The sequence below is a fragment of the Zonotrichia albicollis genome, chromosome 14, assembly GCF_047830755.1.
Source record: "Zonotrichia albicollis isolate bZonAlb1 chromosome 14, bZonAlb1.hap1, whole genome shotgun sequence".
Classification (NCBI taxonomy): Eukaryota; Metazoa; Chordata; class Aves; order Passeriformes; family Passerellidae; genus Zonotrichia; species Zonotrichia albicollis.
Genome location: NC_133832.1, coordinates 1,397,671 through 1,419,609, shown reverse-complemented (window position 1 = coordinate 1,419,609; position 21,939 = coordinate 1,397,671). Strand labels below are relative to the sequence as shown.

The 21,939-nt window shown below is 55.6% G+C and overlaps 2 protein-coding genes across 4 annotated transcripts; one reads left to right on the top strand and one right to left on the bottom strand.

The window, feature by feature from the left end:
- The first annotated feature begins 48 nt into the window (after positions 1-48).
- Positions 49-7,374, top strand: LOC102061346 (interleukin-22 receptor subunit alpha-1). Of its 3 annotated transcripts, none has more exons than XM_074551418.1 (8): positions 49-812; positions 2,331-2,472; positions 2,836-2,956; positions 3,706-3,878; positions 4,597-4,775; positions 5,212-5,365; positions 5,649-5,776; positions 6,106-7,374. In XM_074551418.1, the coding sequence occupies exons 2-8, from the start codon at positions 2,418-2,420 to the stop codon at positions 6,880-6,882; spliced, it is 1,587 nt and encodes a 528-aa protein (XP_074407519.1). In that variant the 5' UTR covers positions 49-812; positions 2,331-2,417; the 3' UTR covers positions 6,883-7,374. The 3 variants fall into 3 exon arrangements, with proteins under 3 accessions (XP_074407519.1, XP_074407520.1, XP_074407522.1); XM_074551419.1 differs by having other exon boundaries at positions 49-2,472; positions 6,106-6,273; positions 6,520-7,374; XM_074551421.1 differs by lacking the exon at positions 3,706-3,878 and having other exon boundaries at positions 49-2,472.
- A 5,535-nt stretch (positions 7,375-12,909) lies between these two features.
- Positions 12,910-21,796, bottom strand: CLIC2 (chloride intracellular channel 2). The gene is made up of 6 exons (XM_026797416.2): positions 21,373-21,796; positions 16,859-16,968; positions 16,309-16,434; positions 15,225-15,331; positions 14,660-14,841; positions 12,910-14,515 (listed from the first exon to the last, which is right to left on the bottom strand). Exons 1-6 carry the CDS (start codon positions 21,427-21,429, stop codon positions 14,354-14,356), a joined length of 744 nt encoding a protein of 247 aa, XP_026653217.1. The 5' UTR covers positions 21,430-21,796; the 3' UTR covers positions 12,910-14,353.
- Positions 21,797-21,939: the final 143 nt, after the last annotated feature.

Here is a 21,939-nt window from a genome sequence, read left to right as displayed (position 1 = left end):
GCACTGCTGGCCGTTGCAGTGGTGCAGGGACAACAGTGGAGATGCTGGCATTGCCCCCCGGGGTGGCACCTGGCCGCTCTAGGGCTCTTGTTTTGGAGTGCCCAGGCCGGCAGAGACTGCTGGGCCCTGGGCAGAGTTAAATGGTGCTTATGAGCCCCACAATGCTGCCGTCAATGGCTCTGTTAGTCCTGCAATGGTTGTGCAGCTCTTGGGAAGCACAAGTTCAGCTGTTCTGTCGCAGTGGGCTGCCAGAGGCCTGGAGCTCTTGAGGTGGTGCACAGCCACGTGCAGGTCCCTCATGGTCACCAGGGCAAAATGAGGGGGCCCAGCCCTGTGTGCCCAGCCCGCAGCATTGGTCTTGGCAAGGATAAAACCTGCTACTGGTTTTGCTGGGATGTCCTGATCTGTGTCTGCCTTGCCATGTGTTACCCCTGGCCTGAGCCCTCGCTCCTTTCTGTCCCCACACCACTGATGGTCCGTGCCGGGGTGGTGCATCTGCTGGGATGGTGTGCTGGGACGGGCTGTACCTCGGCTCTGGTGTGCAGAGGGCACTGCTGAGCACCCGTGCCCAGCTGGGACGGTGCTAATGAGGAAGCAAGGAAGGAAAAAACAAACCCTGGCTCAGCAAAGGAGGTACAAACCACCCAAGTCAAATCACGCCTCCCAGCGTGGTGGCACAGACAACACGGACTGTCCCCCATCTGGAGGAAGCCTGGCAGCTGAGCAGACGGTGGTAACGCTTCCAGTGAGCACTCGGAGCCACAAGTGAGATTGCTGAGCTGAGGGCGTTGTGTTTAACAGTGGTTGGTGAGGTAGGTTTCTGATACTGCAGCGGGGCAGAGAGGAAATGCTGGATCAAGGTTGGGGGGAGTGCTGGTGCTTCAGGGTGGTGTGATGGGATACAGAAAAGGAGAGGATGTGCAGAGCAGAGGGGGTTAATCCCCACAATCTCAGTTAATGCCACAATGGAGGGAGAGTTGCTGGGATTTTTCCTCTGGCCATGGCAGAAGGGGAACGGATGTGCTGGGGTTCAGAGGGGGGCTAGCAGGGACTGGCCTGCAGTCACCTTGCTGCTTCAGGGAAGCATTGCCTCCCTTGTGCTGCCTTCTGCAGTGAGAGCAGCCCTGTCCCTGCCTGCACAGGCAGCCAGTCCTCCGGTCTCCATCAGTCCCCCAGCTCTGTGCCTCTGTAAGCCCCAGGAACAACCCTGGAGGCTCTTTCTCCCTTCGGGCAGAAATACTGCCTCCTTCAATGGGCTCTGTTGCAAGGCCAGGAGGGTTCTTGTTGGTCTCAGCGAGGGGGGACTAGGCCAACTGCCTGTGCTTCAGCTCTGGTGTTTCAGAGGTCTTGCCTCAGCCCTCACCCACAGTTTGCAGCTGCATGTCCCTGCTTGTTGACTGCTCCTCCTTGTTTCAAGCTCTTGATCCTGCAAGGGACAGAGAAAACATGGGGGCAGTGTTTTGTATCCACGTGCTGAGGTGCTTGCGCTTGTAATGGTGAAAAGTTGGTGTGAAATGGGAAGAGTGAGAAGCAGTGACAGTGGTGAGCAGCCCCACTGGTGTCCCGTCTGGTCAGGGGTGCTCCCACCCCTCTGCCTCTGGAGGTGGCCCTGGGCTCCCCACCTTCACGGGGGAATGTGTCCCCACAACCACAAGGTTGGTGTTGGTAGCCTCAAAGCCCTTGCACGTCTGCTGCAGGAGAGGAAGATTACCTCCGTGACCAGCAAGAGCAGGGCAAGATTCCTGGTGGCTGAATGGTGGGGCAAGACCAAGGTAAGAAGGGACTGGCCAGGTAAAGGTGCCCAGCTGGACCAGCCTGTGCTGTGGTTCACAGTCTGAGTCTCTGCTTACAGCGCTCATTTTGCCCCATTTTGCCATGTGGGTGATGTCACGCAGGGTGCCCTCCCCGTACGGGGAGTCTGTGGGATGGCTGGGGGTGTCCTGGCAGTGGTGTCACAGGTTGTGCCAGTGTGAGTCATGCCCAGAGCTGGGCTGAGTCACCTGCCCAGTGGTGTGAGCCTCAGGTGAGGAGCTTTCTCTCTGACCCACATCCTGGTGACAAAGGCAGTGTGACTTCTCACCACGGGGTGCCAGAGGTGGGTGCAACAGAAGGTTGCTGCAGCACGTGCATAGTGCCATAGCAGTGTGGCAGCTGCCCACTGTCCCTGTGGGTCCACTTACCACCCAGCCCTGAGGGTACCCTGCCCTGTGGCACCCCCGGAATGCAGCAGAAGGTCCCCTGCCCTCCATAGTGGACACCTCTGTGCCACAATAGGCATGTGGGCTCCACGGGGCAGTGTCACTGGCTGAAGCTTCTGTTTTTATTCCCAGGTTCCAGCAGCACATTATGTCTGTGGGTAGCAGAACAGCTCCAGCACACTCATCCCTTTCCATGGCCCCCAGCATGGCTGTGGTAGGATGAGCCCTGCCCTGCTCCTGCTGCTGTCCCTGGCCAGCTGCTCCCTGCTCCAGGGTAAGCCAGTGCTGAAGCTGTCACCACAGTCTGGGGGCTGGCTGCAGGAACACCTCTCAAACCTACTGAAGGTACCTGTGAAGAGGAGAGACCCAAGTGGTCATCAAGCAATGATGAGAAAGAAAACCCCCAGGTCAACAGCAGATGTGTCAGGGTGTTGTCTCTCCTGTTTTGTCAGCTGTGTCTCTGCTTTGGCAGAAGTGTGGAGAGGGTGTTCTCAGTGTGTGACCAATTGTGGGGGATACAGATGCTGAGCACCTGCTTTGAAGTCAGAGTTTGCCCATGCTGGGATGAAGCTGAGGAACCTGTGCCACAAGGGGACCCTGCAGGGCACTGCCTCATACCCCTCTGCTCCCCCCCCAGGGACGCTGCTGAGGCCACAGCACGTCAGGCTGGAGGCACAGAACTTCCACGTCTTGCTGCGCTGGGAGCCAGACCCCAGCTCACCCAGCTCTGCCACCTATGAGGTGGAGTGGAGGAACAGGTGGGTGGGGAGGAGGGGGTGAAGGGGTCTGGTCCTCTTACACCCTGGCAGAGGCTGTTGGGGACCCCTGGCAGCCAGAGGACTGTTACCTGGCAGTAAAGGCCACAAGGTAACAGAGCAGTGGAATTGGCAGGGATTGGCTGGTCCTACCCCTGCACATGCAAGGTCAACTCAGGAGTGTGTCCTGGTGGGTTTTGTACAACTTCAGGACAACACCCCTGGACAGCTTGGTCCCTTTCCTGGTCACTATCCCAGTAACAAACTAAGGGGTTGCTTTTGGACTGGGGTTTTGGATTTGGTTTTTTTCCCATTATGCTAAATGGAATTTCCTGTATTTCAACTTGTGTCCACTGCCACTTGTACTTTTGCTGGGCACCACTGACTCTATCTTCTTCTTGTGTTGGTAAGACGCCCCCCACGCACAGTCACCTTTCTCTGAGGCTCAAGCTGTCACCACTCACTCGGTTTCCCTCGTAGCACAGAGCCTCAACAGCCCCAACTCCTTGGGGGGCTCTCCCTGCCACAGCTGTGTGGTTTTGCATTGTGGAGAGCACAGGTCAGGGCACAGTGCCAGATGCCATCTGTGCCCAGGAGGGACACCCCTCCTCACACATCCCGGGATGCTGTTGGCTGATGCCTGGGCTTCCCTGCGCTTTCCACGCGGGCAGGATGGCAGTGGCTGGGCTGCCCTCCCTTTGGGCTGGGAGCATGCTGAAAAGAAACAATCCCTGTGCTTTCTCCCTGGGCAGAACCTCAAACTGGACCAAGGCAGGTGCCTATGGGGGGAACTGCAGAAACTCCTGTGTGTGTGAGCTGTATTTTGACAGGATTCATGATATCTACTGGGCACGGGTGAGAGTGGTGGCCGGAGGTGAGCGGTCCGAGTGGGCCATTTCCAGCGAGCTGCAGCTGTACAGAGACAGTAAGGACTGGGGAGCTTCTCCAGTTGGGCTCTTCCTGAGGGGCTGATGGGGAGAGGGGACCTTGGAGAGATCTGATGGGACTCAGTGGGAGAGCATATTAGGATACTGGAGGGAAAAGAGTCAAGAGCCCTAACCAGGGGGAAGGGATAACGCAGAGCTGCCGGAAGATAGCTGGGTGAAGAGCAAAAGGACAGAGGAGGCACAGTGAGGTGATTGGTAGGAGGCCCCCAGGCCAGCAAGGAACCATGAGAATTTGGGTCTCTGGGGAATGCAGCGAGATGGGGCAGGAGAGAGGATATGCCTCCAGGCTTGGCTTTTGAAAGGCTCATCTTCCTCCCCTGTCACGGTCTGGGATGAAGCACGGGCAGACCCTCTGGTGATCCTTTGATCCTGACTATTGTGTTTGTCTGGTGTGGGAATGTGCCTCTTCTCAGTCAGACTGGCTGTTCTGTCCAAAAAACCTAGCAGTCTCCTGGAGCTAGAAAATTTTCAGGACCCTCCTCTGACCTCCATCAGAGAAGTTGTTGCAATAAACAGATGTGGTGGCTGCCATTCCTAGAGCTGGTTTCAGAGCACAAAGTGCCAGCAGGCAAGACCTGAGGAGCTTCTGTGCTCTGAGAGGGGAATGTCAGACAGAAATATATAATTTCTAGAGAAACAAGATGTCTGCCTTCCTTTGAAGGCCCTAATTTTTGATTTTTTTCCCCTTCCCTACAGCAATTGTTGGCCCCCCCAAGCTGTCTTGGCTGCTCCAGGACCAAATCCTCAGCGTAAACATCATCACACCACCCACTCCCTACCAGAGAAGGACTGGTTCCTACAAGCCAGTCAACCGAGTGCTGCTGAAGCTGTGGTACTGGCTGCACCTCTACGAGGGCGACCTGCTTGTCCAGCAGGTCTGTGTGCTAGCTGGGCAGGGCCCAGAGGTGCAGAGCTTGCACAAGCTTTCCTGGTGCAGCAAAGCCTCCATGTCAGGTTGTAGTGGTGTGGGGGTGCCTGTGCTGCAGCCCTGCCCACACCTGGCTGCACATGCAGGTGTGAGGTGCTGTGCACCTCCAGTCTGGGGGTCCCACCTCAGCAAGGCAGGAGACCACCTCCCTCCCCTGAGTACGAAGAACTGGACTGGTTCTGTTCAGATGAAAAGTGATGCCACAGGTGTTTCAGGAGATGCTCTAGGACCTGAACACCTCCTGGGGCAAAGAACTGGAGTGTTGAAGATGCCTGGGAGGAGGGACCATAGGGCAAGTGGGATGTTGAGGCTGCACAGAGCAGTGGAGCCATGCCCAAACCCCACCTCCAGCTTCTGTGGCCACCTGTTCTATCTGCTTTCAGGTGCCCTGCAAACGGAGCAGTGAGAAAGTGCCTTGCACCTTTGGGCACCTGAAGCCCAGCACACAGTACTGTGTCCGGACGGTGGCTGCAGACATTGCCAGGGAGCGGAGCCAGGAGGCTGAGCAGTGCCTGGTGACTCCAGCAGCCCCCTCAGGTGGGAGCACTCTCACCAACTCAGCTGGCACGGTGGCATCTCAGATCCTGCTCACAGCACAAACTTGTGTGGAGGTGTGAATACCTCACCCCCAGCCACTGTGGTCAGGGTTGTGGCCCGGTGCTGCCCAGTGGGGACCTCTCATGATGATGCTTTCTTGTCATCTGCCTTGGGCTTGCCTCCTGAAACATCCCAGTGTGACATGGATGGGAAGCACTGACAGAGAGTGGGGTGGGAGGGATGTGTTTGAGTGACCCCTCAGCCTGCTGTGATGTCCTGCCAGGCTTTCCATGGGTCTCTGCTGTGCTGAGTGCCTTCTTCCTGCTGCTGCCTCTGAGTGTGGCCGGGATGTGCTTCGTGCAGCTGCATGTCTTTCCCAGTCCTCAGGAGATGTGCCTCCCAAAAGCACTGGTGAGTGATGATCCTCCTCCAACTTCCACCTTGTGTGTAGCCATAGCCAAGCCAGGGTTCCCTGCATTTGCAAGGGTTCAGCACCTCCTTTCCTCCAACTCTCACATCACCAAGCCTATTTTGGTACTCAGGTGTCTCCCCTGCCGTCTGAACCACTGTCCCCCAAGAAGAAGGTACTGGTGGAGGGCACTGGCCAGCCATGGGTCACAGCAGAGGATGGGGTCTCAGGCAGTGGAGCCCTTGGTGTTCAGCATAGTTTGTCACAACCCCTTAGCTGGCAGGGCTTTAGCCAGCTGAGGCTGACCATGTCACTGCTTTTGTTTTTGCAGGCTCTCCAGAACAGCGAGCTGAATGTGGCCATGCAGGTGCCTCCACTGCAGCTTGAGGAGGACCCACTGGCCCTGCTCCTGCAGACTGTGCTCCCCTCCCACGGGCCATCCACAGCTGTGCAGGCATCAGCCACGGTCCCACGGCTCCTGCGAGGCCTTGTCCAGGATGTGAGTGGCTACTGTGCCAACGGGTTTGGCCCAGACTGCATTGAGGGAAGGGACCCGTCCTGCACCCACAGTCAGCTGGGGCATGCCTTAGGTTCTCAGGTCCCCTCACAGCTGGAGAAGGATGAGGAGGCAGGTGATGGGGATGATGTGCCAGAGCAGCTGGTGCTAATGGGACTGACTGGACACAGCTACATAGGTGACAAGGACAGCCAGATACCTAAAATGTGGCTCCCCCTGCACCTCCAGCTTTATTCTAAATGCCAGTGCCCAGTTCTGGGAGCAGACAGCCACCTTCCTCTGCCCGTGCCGAGCAGAAGCTGCAGCCAGGACTGCCTGCAGGAGAGTCCGGGGACGGCTCGGCACTGGATCCGGCTCAGCTCCGTGAGGCTCCTGCCCAGCACGGAGACGGAAGGCGGGCAGCGCCCCTGTGCTCCCCAGGCTCTGCGGGGCGGCGGGAGTGACCCAGAGCTAGGGGACAGCGCCGTGCAGCGAGGCTCCCCGGGGCAGGCCGAGCCGTGTCCGTGCCCGCTGCCCCCCTCGCCCCGCGGCCTGCGGGCAGCTCCCTTCCCCGGCTACGAGCCCCGGGCCCCGGCGGGCAGCGAGCCTTAGCGGCCCAGCCGAGCCCAGGCCGCCTCCCGCAGCTCCCCGGCCGGAACGGCTGTCTGTCTGTGTCTGTCTGTCTGTCCGTCTGTCTGTGTCTATCCGTCTCTCCGTCTGTCTGTCTGTCTGTCCCAGCCTGCTGGGGCGTGCTGCGGGTGGGACCGGGCAGGCTCCAAGGGCAGGCACAGGCCCGTTCCGGGCACGGCCGCCAAAGACGGGCGAGATCCAGAGCTTTCCTCTGGGGATTCGGTGCTCTTGAGACACCTCATAAGGAGCATGGAACAACGCTGAAGCCCCAAACCTCTTATCTAGAGATCTGTCTGTATGTGTGCATGTATGGTACAGTATCTATACTAATGTAACACTCATATATACATATATATTTGTAAAGCTCTTTAATGAAAAAAATGTTGGGGGTTTTACTTCTGTGGAAATGTTGATTCTGTGCTGGAGTTGTTTTTAAATATCACTAATTTATTCTAGAAAACTGGCTTCTCTAGTCATTGTTTCTGTGTTACAGACCCAGCACAACCCTTCCCCGTGCAGCAGTCAGGAAAGGTACGGGGTAAACTTGGGGTTTTCCAGGCAGAAAATTGCACCCACAATCTCTGTCTTGCTCTCTGGTAGGAAAAGACTGTTTTTTAGCACCATGGGATACATTTATTATTCCTCCTGCTAGCACTGGGGTGATTTATGGCTGAGAAACCCCTCCCTGTGGTTCTCCCCCCCCCCCCGATGTGTTTTGAGGCTTTGCCTGAAGCTGCAGAGGTCAGGGGAAACCTCCTTGTGCTGTGTCACAAGCTGGAATCAGCGGAGTCAAAATGCAGTGACAAATCCAGGCTCTTGAACTCATGAAATTACTCTGGATCTGGGAACAGGTGAGAAACTGGTGTCTAGTGTCCAGGCAGCTGGTGGAGGGGATGGAGGTACAGTGCTGCCAGTCTGAGGGAGCCTTTGGGGCTGTGCAGGGCCGTGTTCCAACCCTGTCACTCCTGACACCCCAGCCATGGTCCATCCCTGCCTCGTACTGCAGGCTGGCACCTGTAGCCCACAAGGGTCTGTGGGGGAGCAGAGATCCACGTGCAGTTCAGGGAGGATCCCAAAGGAGGCCATGACTCTATGGGAAGATCATGACTGGAGCAAGCTCCTGGCAGGCAGGACTGTGGCCCCATGGAAAGAGGAGACCAAGCTGAAACAGGTTTGCTACAGGGGATCGGCACCTTGTAGGGAGAGTGATAGAGCAGCTTTGGGCTGTGTCTGGCACCTGGCCCAGGTCAATCTCTCACAGCCAATGTGAGGACGTGTCATGTATTGAAGAAATTGAGCTGAATTAACACACACACACAAGAAAAAAAAAAAAAGAAAAAAAAAAGGAAAGAGACAGTCCCAAGAGTTGCTTGAGGAACTCATGTATTACCCATATGCTTTTTTCTACCTATGAAGTTGGTGTCCTGTTGCCATCTCATTTGTCCCTCACAGTCTCTGATCTGCCTCAAGGTCATGGGGGTGAAGCCCTACATGCCTGCAGCCCTGTTGGATCAATTGCCTCACCCCCATAGCCCACTGGGCCTCCAACCCCACGCTACTCTGGAAGGTCACTGCATGGTCCCAGGCAAGGCACCTCTTAGCAGGAGCATCAGTCAGAGCTGCTGTTTGTGCCACAGGCTCATGGCAGGAGCCACATCCCAAGCAGGAGCTTGTCCAGGCCCAGCAGTGTCCATCAGGTTGCTCCAGCCCCGTCCTGGGTGGTTTGCCAGGACGTTGGACCAGTGCAATGGCACCAGACTGGCTCCCACAGCTGCTGTGCCCTGGGACCTGGGCTTGCACTGGGGCACGATCTGATCACAGCTTGCTCTGATCACAGCTGGCCACAGCTGGCCAGACTTCTGCAAGTCTGAAGAGGACCAGCTCTGTGGCTGGACAAGGGTGCTGGGGTCCCCATGGATCATTTAGGCAGTCACTCACTGGCAGCAGGGGCTTGCCCTGACCCAGGGGTGGTTGGACAGCTGGAATGTTCCCACTCATATAAAAGAGTTGTTCATGGGGACTGGAAAAAGACAGAAAGGTTGTGACATTTCAAGATGCCATCAGCAGCTGAAGTTTCCAAGTGGATGCAAGAGGGGGTTTCTGCTTTGCCTCAGAGGTGCAAGTAGCGTGTGGGTTTCTGCAGAATCACAGAGAGAAAGTGCAACATTCGCTGCGGGGTGAGGTCCCAGCATGTCCCAGCAGAGACCTGTCACCACTGTGTGCAGCGTGGGGCCTGTCTGGAGTGTCTGAATTAGATCCCATTTTGGTGCAGGTTGTTATGTGCTGAGCAGGACTGGACTGTGCTGAAGGATGGACGTGGGTCAGGAGCGAGCCCCCAGCCCCAGGCAGGTCTGCGCAGGACCTCGGAGCAGTCCCTCCATCACCACCGAAGCCTCAGTCACCGGCACACAGCAGGGTCCTCCCTCGGCATTCCTTGCTCCCTCCACAGCCTGGAAAGGGCTGCGCCAGCGACTGGGCCTTAGGCAGCCAGCCCACCCCAGAGCACTGTCATCGTGGGTCAGATGCCATCTCTGGAGCTGGCTCAGGCCCACAGCACAGCGCTGTGCCTGCAGCTGCTGCTGCGGGGGCTGCTGAAAGCTCTGACTCACCACCATCCATCCCCTGCTCCTTCCTTCTCGCTGTGGTGCTTTCAGATTCTGCTGGTGCCAGATCAAAGCAACAAGAGAGATGCCGCTGCAAACAGCTCTTTATTAGAAACAGTGGGTTTAGGACTGTGCAAGAGCGTATTTCTTATTACTAATTCTCAGAGAGCAGAGCTGCCAGCCTATGAAAATGGTGTACACTAGAAAATTGCTCTTCGGGGGCTAATGGGGCTTTCACAGTCACTGAGTGGGAACTATTGTACCTGACAGCCATGAGAGATGTGGTGGCTCTGAAATGGCGGGGGAAAATCAAGCTCTTGTATTTTGTGGGCTGGCAGTACCCAGGACCATTAGCCTTTGAAAACCATGGCAGGCAGAGCTGCAAACAGCAGGGTCTGCTCTGACCCTGTGCCCACTCTGCTCTGTCTGCTTTCTCTCCTGCCTGTCACTGCAGCTGCACTGCCACTTCTCTGGGACAGCCCAGAGCCATCCCAAATCCTCACAGTCACCTCAAGTGCTGTCCAGCCCATCTGTGTATATGGCAAAGACCTGGGACCTCACTGAGGCCCTGTCACTCAGCCTCCCTGTGCAAGTTGCCTTTGTGATGGGTCTGTAGCTCCAGGTAGGTTCCTGAAGCAGCACAGAGCAGCAGCATCACAGCTGGACCCCATCCTTCAGCCCCGAAAGACTTTGTGGGTTGACAGGTCTGAGCTGCAGCCTCCAGACCTTCAGTGGTCTGAGCTGCTTGCCTGGGTTGGGAAGCCGAGCAGGATGTGGGTGGGGACAGTGAGAGCCCCAAAGGCTGGAGCCTGAGTGTGGTGTGTTCAGAGGATATGCATGAAGAGGGGTGCAGAGCTGACAGGCTGCAGAGAAGTGAATTTGGTTGCTCAGACCTGTGTGGTTTCTCTCCATGCAGGAGCTTTCCTGCAATTCAGTGGATTGGGACCCAAGCAGATTGGTTGGGACATTCAGGTCACCCCAGGAGACTGTAGAACAAAATTGGTCCTACTTCATGTGCTGGTCTGGGTGTGCCCTCACCTGGGGATGTGTGGCAAGTGTCTGCACTCAGAAGGAGCCAAGGGCACCTGACAGACTCATATACCATCTAGCTTGGTCACCAGGTCCCCTTACTCTGCAGGCCAACCTCCCCTGTCTTGTCCTCACCACTCACCACTGCTCTTCTCAGGGTCTGTGACACAGGGCCAGTTCCTGTGTTTCCCATCCTTCAGATGCAGGGGATAGGGGATTTCTGGTCCTGTAGCCTATGGGAACAGCAGCTCAGCTTAACACTTTCTCACCTCCTGGCACTGCTCCAGTAGCTCTCTGTCCCCTGGGATCATTCATGCTCCTGGTGACAGACAGGACCAGCAAGCTGCCCTCTGAGTTGGGTGCATATTGGCTCATGATGCACTCTGAGTTTGGGGTGGAGGGGATTGTGTGCTTCCTTCTCGTGGCACCACAGCAAATGGCATGAGCCTGTCTCCAGGATTTTTCATTCTGTGTCATGAAACCTGGCAGGATTCTGATTTTTTTCCATCCTCTATTTTCCAGAGGATGGAAAACAGGCTAGATAAAGTTTTATGTTAGGAGAAAAGTCCCATCTGGGTGGCATGCCCACTTGAAATGGATGATAGATTCATCTCAGCTGTTTTCCAGTTGTATCCATGCCTGACAGATGGGTACTGGCGAACAGAGGTAACCAATGATCTCTGGATAATGCACCTTCAACCACTCCATGAGAAATGAGAGCCTCTGTTTTGTGGTCAGCAGGGTCACAGTCAGCCTTGTGATTAAATAATAGAGGCTCAGGCTGCTCATCATCCTGTCCCGTCTTCCTCAAGAAAGTCCCACTGTGATGTCCAACCCCATAAGACGAGAGGACACAATAGACTGAGAAATGTGGATTTCATGCCAAGACTTCACAGGGACTTTCCATGTGGCACCTATGAAGCAAGCACTGTTCAACCTGTCTGAGCCCCAGCCTCGGTGCAGGTAGGGAAAGGCACAGAACAAGTTGCCCTGTCTCCTCTCCTCCATGAATAACACCTCAGGATTTTAAGCTCTTGAAAGTTTAAAATGTTCTTCTGCCTGTCAGTCACTTCCCCACTGCCCTTAGGAAATGTACTCAGTGAGGTAGGGCATGATCTGCAGTCACAACAAGAAGGGCTCGGTTGAGGTCATTCTAGCTGGATTTCTCTGAATTAAAGCCTTCCAGAGGAAGAGAAGTAATTAGAAGCATTTCCAGTTGGCTGATAGCATGGTAATTTGAAACTGAAGTCAGGGGAAAAAAACAAGATCTCTAATGGGAACTGGAAAAACCTCAACACAGGAGAACTGGGCCAGGTCCCAACTGACACAGCCAGTGGCTGGGGGCTGCCTCTGTACCTGCAGCTTTGGGAAGAGTGCAGCTTTGGGAAGAGTGAGCACCACCTCAGTGCTGTTCTCTCAGAAAAGCCATCTTTCATGACCCTGTCTCATGGATGATGTTTTGGGACATTGGAGCACCAGCCTCCATCACTGCCTGCCTTTTTTCCAGAGAGCAAGGATGAGTATTTCCCTCTCCAAAACTCCCCAGACCCCGGTACTTGCTCTGAATTGTGCCACTTTGCTGTTGCTGTGAAGCCCAGACTGACCTCTCCCGTCTGCAGGGGCATCCACCCCAGGAGTGTCCCCTGATGACCCCAGCCAAGGAGTCGAGGGTTACATCAGCCACCTGGAGCTCACAGACACATCCTCCAGAAGGAGGAACTGCACAGCCAGCTTCTGGGATGAAGAGGAGAGGCTCCTCCGAATGCCAGCAAGGTCCAATACTGCTCCAGCAAGGAAGCTCCTGGCAGCAGAGGACCAGCCTTGTCACTGGCTGAGCCCTGTCTCCAGGGACCGGAGCATGCACTGAGAATCAGCTTGGGATGCCCAGGTGCCCGAAGGCTTTGTTACTGCCCTCTTGCTGCCCTGAGATGTGAAAGGAGCAGAAGACACGTGGTAGCCCTCAGGAAGGAAGATCACGCAAAAATAAAGCATGGATCCATGTGTTTTGTCCAAACCTTGGCCTCATGTTCTCTTCTGATCAACCTCCAAACCCCACTGGAGCTAGGGTTAACCTGCCCAGCCTTCCACAGTGCTTCTCAGTGACACAACACACCACAGTGAAGAGCAGAGCTTCTGAAAAGTCAGACCTTTTGCAGGTCAGCAAGGCATTTGCCAAGTCCTGCGCCCAGGGAGGAACAGCCCCGTGCACCAAGCCACATTGGGCTGATCTGAGCCAGTGATCCAGGCCAGCAGTCTGCAGCTACAGCTTCACTTCTGCTAAACCTCAGAGAAGTTTCCACTGCAGGAAAGCCCCCGGCACTGCACAGCACCCTCTATGCCAGCAGCCTTCGTGCCTGGCTGACAGCACACCAGAAAGGCATATTAAAATATAGTTTATTGCTATTCTTAATTTATAAAAAATAACAAACCAAAACCCATTAGTAACAGACCCAGTCCCCAAACCCAGCACTAACTGAGGCAGGCTTGTGAGGACACACATTTAGTGCAAAGAGGAAAGTGGCAGTGAGGGCTGAGGAGGCTCTGCTCGCTTCTTCAGTTCCCACAGAACCCACCATGCCCAGTGTACAGTATCCATTTGCCTGGGGCTGGTTAGGGAGGACTGGCTGAATTCTCAAGGTCTGGTGGGAGTCCTGGGGAAGCTGGAAGTGTCAGAGGGGGAACATAGGATGTCATGGCTGTGCAGAGCAGCTTTGATGCTTCATGTCAGCAACACGGGATGTGAAGGCAATCTGAGCCAAGGGGCACTGCCCACACCTTTCCACAGACACAGCACTTTGCCAAACAGCTGCTGTCTGTTCTCCTGGGCTTTCTAGTGTGGAAACGAAATGTGTGCCCTACCCTGTGGCTGCTCCCAGCCTCAGGTGCCAGAAGTGTTGGTGGGAACTAGGGACTATGGAGCTAGAGCATGGCTGGACCCTCTGCAGGGTTCGGCGAGGCACAAAGACTTCTGAGCTGGGAGGAGCCATTGCAGCTAGCAGCACATGGCCCTGGGTGGTGGCAGTCATGGGAGGGATGCCCTGATCCTCAGCCCTTCATCCTCAGGCCCTTTGCAGCTCCCCTGACCCTTTGTTTCCACCCATAGCTGGTCCTGGCACTGCTGCACCAGGCATCACCCCCAGCACCCACCTACCCCCATGTCCCATTGGGAGTCAGACCCATGTCACAGCCCTCAACAGTGAGCACAAGTTTTCAATGTGATGGGCAAAGCCTTTCCATGTGTTCAGAGGGAGCTGATGTCTTGGAAGAGAGGGCTGTCCAAATGCCAGCCCCAGGTGCTGAGCAGGTTGGCAAGAGGCAAATACAAACAGCTCCAGCCCAGGGGAAGCACCGGGATCCCGCAACAAGCACAGGATGGCTGAGACCACGCAGGGCTGACAGATGGGAATGGGGAGGCTGGGCTGGCCTAGCCATTTGGGGGTGTCATCTCTTGATGAGGAAGCGCTACTGCAGGAGGCTAGTCCTCAGCTTTTCCCATGACACATAGTCACAGGCTGTGAGAAACATTTTCGGGGAGTAGGGATGCAGCTACACCCAGATGGGAGCAGTGTATACATGTGTCAGCATGTATACACTGCTCCCATCTGGGAGCACACATGCTGGTGCCCAGGGGCTGCAGCCAGCAGCACAGAAGGAGGAGGCAGTGGCAGGGGCTGTGAAGCAAGGTGCTGTTTCTGAAAGGCAGGAGCTAGCGATGTTGTAAGCCCTCTCCAGTCTCTCCGTCAGCTGGTTTTGGTTGTGTCAGGGCTGCAGAGTTGGAGGGCTGAGTCAGGGCAATGCTGCCACCCCACGCCTCCCTATGGCTAGGTCATCTTCCTGGCAATGCTGGCATATGTGTGCTCGATCTCCTCATCTGCAGGACAGGTGTGATTGAACTCATCACAGGCATAGGCGTTGTTGAGGTACCGCCAGACACCCGTCATGTCCTCTGGGATCTCGAAGTCACGGTACTTTTTGGCTGCAATCTAGGGGAGAGTGAAGGAGGAGGAGGCTGAAACTTCCAAGACCTGGGGGAGACTCACTCTCTGGCTTTGCATGGGGGACTCCCTGTCCTCTCCTCTTGGAGCAGGTACCCCCCCTACCCTGGCCCTGGGGGCCAATGGTATTACCTTGATGATGTGCAATTTGGGCAGAAGGTTGCAATCAGCCAGAGTCAGATGGTCTCCATCCAGGAATTTCCTCTTGGAGATGGTGATGTCCTCCACGCTATCCTGGTCAATCTCCTCTGGGAGAGGAGTGTTCAGGTAAACATCCAGGCGGTGAAACTCCCGCAGCAGGGCCTTCTCAAAATCTGGAAGAGTGGGAAACCAAGAGTAGTGAGTGTGTGCCCTGGATTCCCAGGCAAGCTTCAGGCTGTGCTGGGCTGCCTGAGCCTCCCACAGGTTTTGCAGAGAGGGAAAAAGCCCTCAGGGCCACACTGTCAGGACACAGCATTGACCCTGGCCCGTCTCTGATCCCGGGGACTACAGCACCACCACCCTATGCTCTGCTGTTATCCCTGTGCAGGGAGCAGAGAAGTGCCTTTATCCTTCCCCTCTGTCCCTCCACTTCCCAAGGAGGCTTCGGTGAGGCAGGCAGCAGGAACCTTAAGCCCATGGCAGGATTTGCAAGCAGACAAAAGCATTTCTCGTGCTGCAGCTTGGATGATGAGAGTCGAACAACCCCAGTCCTTACTGATATTTGCTTCTTTGCGTGGGTTCTTGATGTATGCTGAGAACTTGGCAAAGATGTCACTGCCCACATCAAAGGACTCCTTGTACTTGGGGCTCAGATGTGGATACCTTGGAAAAGACATTTATGTCAGTGCAGGCAGGAACGGAGCAGGGGTGGAGCAGGGATACAGCAGTGTCAGTTCCTGGGCCACAGAGCCCAGGGCTGGTACTGGAGGATGCAGGGGATGTTCATCTGTCTGTGGGACAATCATGATGATGTAAATTACTGCAGCTGCCACCCTGTAAGCTGTGTTTTCTATCTGGGGTGTTTGCCAGGACACAATCTCAGGGCAGATACTCCACAGTTTGGGAACACTGGTGGCAATAGAACCCCAGGGCAGAGCTCTGCCTTCAGGCAGTTCTGGCCCAGCCCAGAGGACACACATTGGCACAGAGGGGTCTCAGGAAGCCAGGAGCTCCCCATGACTCCCTCAGGAACTGTCTTCTGTTTGCTGACATGTTCCAGGGTGTGCTGCAAGGCAGACACATTCAAGGAGGCAGGTGACAAATGTATTTGAGCTTCCTGTGCAGCAGTGGGGGGCCTGCAGCCACCCAGGGCATGGGGGAGGCTGGTTTGGAGGGCTCCCCAGTGAAGAATACCTCCCCAACCACCCTGTGGGTCAACTGCATTGCTGCTGTCAAGCAAAGGCATTTGCTTTCATTAGCTGAGTGCACTGAACATAAACAAGCAATGGAGTCTCACATTCCCCTCTACCTCAACACCAGCTGCCACAGCCAGTGGCAAACCCACCAGTGCCAGGGTCCCTGCAGGGACCTCCCCATGTTTCCCCTCTGCCCCCAGATCAGGGGTGCAATGGCTGGTGCATTTCCTCCCACTCTTTTCCATTCCTGTTGTCCCCGTGCCCTGCCCAGGGGACCCAGCCCCTCAGCACCAAAGGGCTGCCCTGCAGTGCAGGCTCAGGGCTGGGGGGGATCCGCCTGCCCTGGGGCACCTCCTGGCAGCCTGCCTCAGTTCCCCAATCTGCCACGCCCTGGACAACACTGTGACAGGCCCCAAAATGGGGAAGGAGTGAGTTTGCAGTTACGTGGGTGGACCCAGGGTCTGCTCCAGGAACTCCTCAATCTTGATGAAGTCTGTTTTCAGCTCCTTGTTGAACAGCAAGAAGGGTGGGTTGGTGCCCGGTGCTAAATCTTTCAACTCTTCAGGTTTCCTGGAGCAGAGAAAACAAGATGGCTCAGAGCCTGTAGCAGATCTGCCTCCACCAGTCCCCAAGGAAAGCAGCCACAGCAGAGGTGGGGACTAGGAGGTAGCACAGGACCAGGAACATTCCCAGCTCTGCTGGCTTCAGGGAGCTGACAAGTGCTCTCCAGCCTCTGGATCTGCCCGGTGCTCCATCAGTCATCCTCACATCCAGCAGGACAGGGAGTGCCTGGGCCATGCACACTGGCAGGTGGCCCAAGTCTGTGCTGACCCACACTTGCACCCCAGGTGAGGTGGGCAGTGTGTGGGCAGTGATTGTCCCTGTGCAGTGACACACAGGCTGCAGAGCAGGCAGGGGTAAGAAGTGCTGATGGGAGAGCTGAGCAGGGCCTATCCCACCCCAGTGCTGGCCCAGGGCTTCAGTGCCACCTCACCTGGTCATGTCCACCGTGGTGACATTGAACTTGACCCCTTTCAGCCAGAGCACCATGAAGAGGCGCTGGCAGAAGGGGCAGTTTCCAATGTTTTCTCCATCCAGACCAGCCTGCAAGGAAAGCAGAAAAATGAAGATTTAACCCTTTCACAGACCGGATGCCCAGACCTGCAGAGCCACTGGGTACAGCACACTGCAGGGAGCCCCTCCTGACTCCGGGGGGCTCAGCTGTAGGACCCACCCTAAGCCAGGGCCCTGAGGGCTGCCAAGAGCATACTCAGGATGCAAGGGGTTGGATCCTTCCCTGAAATGTGAGATCAAGCCGGGAGGAAGTGGAGAAGGAGGCAGAAAGTGTTTGCTAATGGATGGGGAGGAAGGGAGGGTCCGCTTGGCCAGGACGCCAGTCTGGAGACAGTGGGAGAAGGGAAATGAGCTCATGTTTGCCAGGAAAAGAGCAATTTGTTTTCATGTGTTGATCATGTCTGCCTCCCATCTCCCATTTGTGTTTAACAAACCCCAGCACAATGTGGCCAGCCCAAGAGCCACCCAGCAGCCTGCCCCAGGCTGGAGGATTGTGCCAAAGAGAATTTGTGTTGGCATCCCACGCAGCACTGGGAGGAAGCAGAGCGGACTGACAGCTGCTAAAGGAACCCTTTGCAGCCCCTCTGCATGAGCACAGACACAGGCAGAGTGAAGCACATTGCCTTGCTATGTAGCAGCTGAAAATATCCTTTGCAAAAGCAACTGAAACACCTTATGAGGAGTTTGATAAGAGGATACAGCAGGTTCTCCCGTTCACAAAAACTGGCTGAGATGCTGCTGTGAGAAGGAAGTTGTGCTGTGGTAAGAGGTAAAATGGCTCACAGGAAACTCAGCTTCTTTAAGAGAATTACCAGGTTCCTAAGCTGCATGTGAGGTGTGGTGCTCCAGCTCATGGCCATCCTGCCCTGGCAGGGAGGAGCAGCACAGCTCATGCCAGCCCTGTTACAGAAGGATGCTGCTCCCCTGGAGCCATGTGTGGTGGGACATGAGCCTTAGTGGGCAGCTCTGCGCTCTGCTTTGATATCTGATAGTGAGCTGAAGTCCTGAGGTTAAGACGGAGGGCCATGAGATTTAAGAGGATCTGGCAGAGTCAAGTAGCAGCAAAAACATCCAGGGTGGGCAGCTGGACATGGCTCCAGAGCTCACATTTCTTTTGGGACCATAAGACAGGATGGCTGAGAGACAGAGACCTGGGCCTGGTTCTCCTGGGCTGGAGGTAGGTGCTACAATTCACCACAGACACTCAAAAACCTGTGGAATATGGAGTGCACGGCTTCTCCAGGAAGAGAACACTGACATCAAACTCACCTTAAGGGGGACTGTAAAGGATCAAAACAATCTTCCAATACTCCAGGTTGTAAGCTGGAGCAGGGGTTCTGTTTTTCCATCATGCCAAGACCTTTCAGTCCTTCCAGAAGACCAAAAATTACTTTTAATAAGTATTTTTTATGTCATGAAATCTGAGGAAGGAAATGGGAACTGAGAAACGTTGATTCCCTAGGATGTGTGCCCAACAGTAAAACTGAAATCTACAAATGAGGTTGGTCAGTGTCTATTAATAGCAAATACTCCCAGAGGGGCTACAGCTCAGGAACATCCTGTGTCATTGATAGCAAATAGGGCTTCTTTGGAAAGGAGTGAAACTGGGTCTCAATCTTCCTTTGAAGGAGCTGGAGGGGAGAGTCAGAGAAGAGCCTCGAGGGCTGCCCATGGGCAAGAGCACAAGGCATCTCTGCTGCCCCTCCCTAGCACCTCTGCCACCTACGACCCAAACTACGGCCGCGCTGTGGAGCATCTCCAGAATCAACAGCACAGCCAGTGTGCTTTTGTGGCTGCCTAACATGAGCACCAATGCTTTCCTCCCTGCCCTCCCTGGCAGCTTCACTCTCTTCGACTTCCCTGGCGTGTCACAAGGCTGGGAATGAGAGGGCTTAATTTGTCCTGTTGTGCCCCCAGGAGCTGTTGTGCTGAGCCACGGCAGCACACAGCCCTGGTGGGCACTGGGACAGCGGTGGGGCGGGGCGGGCTGGGGGTCACTGAGGGGAGGGGTGCCTGTCGCTCGGCCTGCTCTGGGCATAGACTCTGGTCACCTGCTTCAGGTTTTCCCATGCTTGTCTGGTAGCTCCAGTCTCCAGTCTGAGTTGGTCAGGCTGGTCTTCCCCCTTACCTTTTCAAAAGAGAGAGGTGGGGAGTTTCGGACTAGAGTGAAAAGAGAATCAAAATGGCCTCTGCCGGGAGAAAGAATCAGGCCCGTACCAGGATGCTCAGAGCCAAAACCCTTATCTGGAGGAATTGGAGGGGAGCTCCACCAGCTGCTGGGGTAGCACCAGGCTCTGGAAGGGCCGTGGGGGGAGCCTCGGGGATCCAGGAGCCCTCAGAGGAGCCTTGCAGCCATGTGCCGTCCCGCGCTGCCGACCGCAGAGCGGCGCGGAGCAGGGGAGTCATTGCTCTGCACTTCCTTCCCCAAAGTGCCTCGGCTGCTCCTCCCGCTGCCGCAGGAACTGGGCGGGGGGAGGGCACAGACTGACATTCCTCAATCTTTTACCCTCAGATGATAGAGAAACCCAGCGTGGACTAGCACACAATCTCTGGGAGGGTTGCAGGCTTTTAGCCCCAACTTTCTGAGGCATCACTAGGCTGCATAGGGCATTGAAACCCCAAAGCTACATCACAGTTCCTGTGGTTTCCCCATGGTGAAACAATCTTAAATGCAGTGGGAGGAGGAAACAGCTTTGCCTGCTTGGGGCACTGCTAAATATTCAGTCCCCATGGGACCTGCCACAGCTTCCACAACCACCCTGAGAGCCAGAAAGCAGCTAAATGCCTGGTGGAGCTCCAAAGCAGAGTTTCCTCCCAGGCAGGGAGAGCCTCCCAGGCAACAAGACGATGCTCTTGCCAGGGACATGGCAGGGTGAGAAACTGCCAGCCCCTTGGAAACCACCCACCCCAACCTCAGGGTAAAGTGGGACTTGCTCTGCACCTGTCCATCCTTACCATGGTAACTCCAGTGTGTGCCAAAGTGAAAGTTAGGCAGGGTGCCATGCCATGCCATGCCATGCCATGCTGTACCAGTAGGCGCTTGTGGGAGCACCAGCTTTCCCCATGATTTACAGCTGCCGCTGCTGACAGCAACAGCTGTGTCTGGGGCATTCCCAGCCTGGGAGGTGCTGGGGAGGTGCTGAAGGCAAAGGAAGGTTCCTGTCAGCAGCTAGAGCCACTGTGTCTTTAAAAGTAAAACTGAGTCCTGAGCGCTGGGAGGGGGAGGCACAGCATCAACTTTTCTGTGAACAGACAAACCAGGACTGTTTTTTCTCGCTGAATTACAGGACAGGGGAAGTCCTGATGATGCTGATGGTTTTCTGTTTCACTTCCCTCTGAAAACCCCCTAGAATGTGCCGCGGCCATTGCAGCCACCTCATGCGTTTTGTTTTCCAGCCGTCTCAAGGAAAAGTGTTAAGCAGAGAATTCAAGGCAGATTACTTTTACCAAGAATACACTTATCCAGACCCAGCTCAGCAAAGCTCAATGTCCATCAAGAAGTGCTGTGGTTGCAATTTTGGCACAGGGGAAGAACTCTCCTGGGAAGGCTCAGATAATCCTTTCTAGCAAATATGTCTAACTACTACCCAAGGAAGGCACCATTCAGTGCCTAGAACTGCTGGGTGCCTGTGCCAAGGAACCTGGTGTCTCTGACCTTTTGGGCACCAAACTGCCCCAGGAGGAGAGCAATGAAGCCTATGGGCCCAAGTGCCTACAGAGAAACCACCCTTAAAACCTTGATGAGGTGGCACAGAGAGGCATTGCCTCCTTCTCATTGTCACCAGGGCCCCTGGCATCGCTGTGGGCAGACACAGTCACCGGCCACCAGCTTTGGCTCCTCTCTTTGTGCATTGCCCATGGCCACTGCAGATATTTTGAACTTGAGTGTTAAACTTTTCCAAGGAAAGAGTTCAGAAAATTGCTTAACAGGAAAAAAACCAGAAACCATTTCCAGGCAATACCCCTCTGTGGTGCCGCCCCACCTTGCCCACATGTGGAGTCCCACACCAGTTCCCCAAGCCAGCCATGCTTGTCTCATAACTCTGCCCTCAGAAGAGGCTGAAGTGGCTGCTGCCAGCCCTCCTGCTTGCTGTTCCCAGGCTGGGGCTTGTCTTATCTGGGTTTTGAGTAGCATGTGTGCTCCCACTCCTTCATCATGCTGCTGCCAGCAGTGCCACTTCTCCGGGGCGCACAACCATCACAAGACCAGGGCATCTCTCAGACTGCTGAGTGTGACACCCCACAGTCCCCACAGTCCCCACAGTCTCCACAGCACCGTGTGGTCCCCCTGTTTGGGCAACCATTTAGCCAGCCCTTGTGGCGAGTGACACTGAAATCGGTACCCATCTCCAGCCTCACAGAACATGAACACCTGCACCCAGCTGGATCTTGGTGAGGGTGAGCCAAAGAGTCACTGCCCCCCCTGAGACCCACCTTCACAAACAGCTCGATCTCAGGCTCCTTGGGGGTGTTGTGCTGCCGACTGTCCATTCCTGCAGTGTGGGGAGAGACCGCCGGCTGCACGCTGCTGTGTGAGTGGATCTGTGCCCTGCAGAGCTCTGATGGGGGAAGGCTTTCAGAGGGCCGGTGCCTTGGGCCTCTTGGCTGCTCTTACTCCGCAGAGGGCTGGAGCTCACACTTTTCTTCCTTTTGAGAAGGGAGGAGCAATGGGGTGTGTGCCAGGACCCGCCAGCAAGGGAGGGAGCTGCAGGGCCTCAAAGACGTGACTCAGCACGGGTCTATCTGGTCACATTTAGAGTCTATCGCACCCACCCAGGTGCTCCTCCAGTGCCTCTGAGCAGTGGGCTGGCATCCCCAGCAACTCTGGTCCACAGCACTGCTGCTATGTCTTCCTGGCTGGGAGCAGGGGTTTATAGAGGAAGCGTCTTGCCTGTTGCTCCTCCTGCTGCTCCAGTCCTGCCCCTTTGCCACTCTCCCACCCTCATGCTGGTGTCCAGTACCCCAGGGCTTCTTTCTAAGTTTGGGGTGAACCTGGCTGAG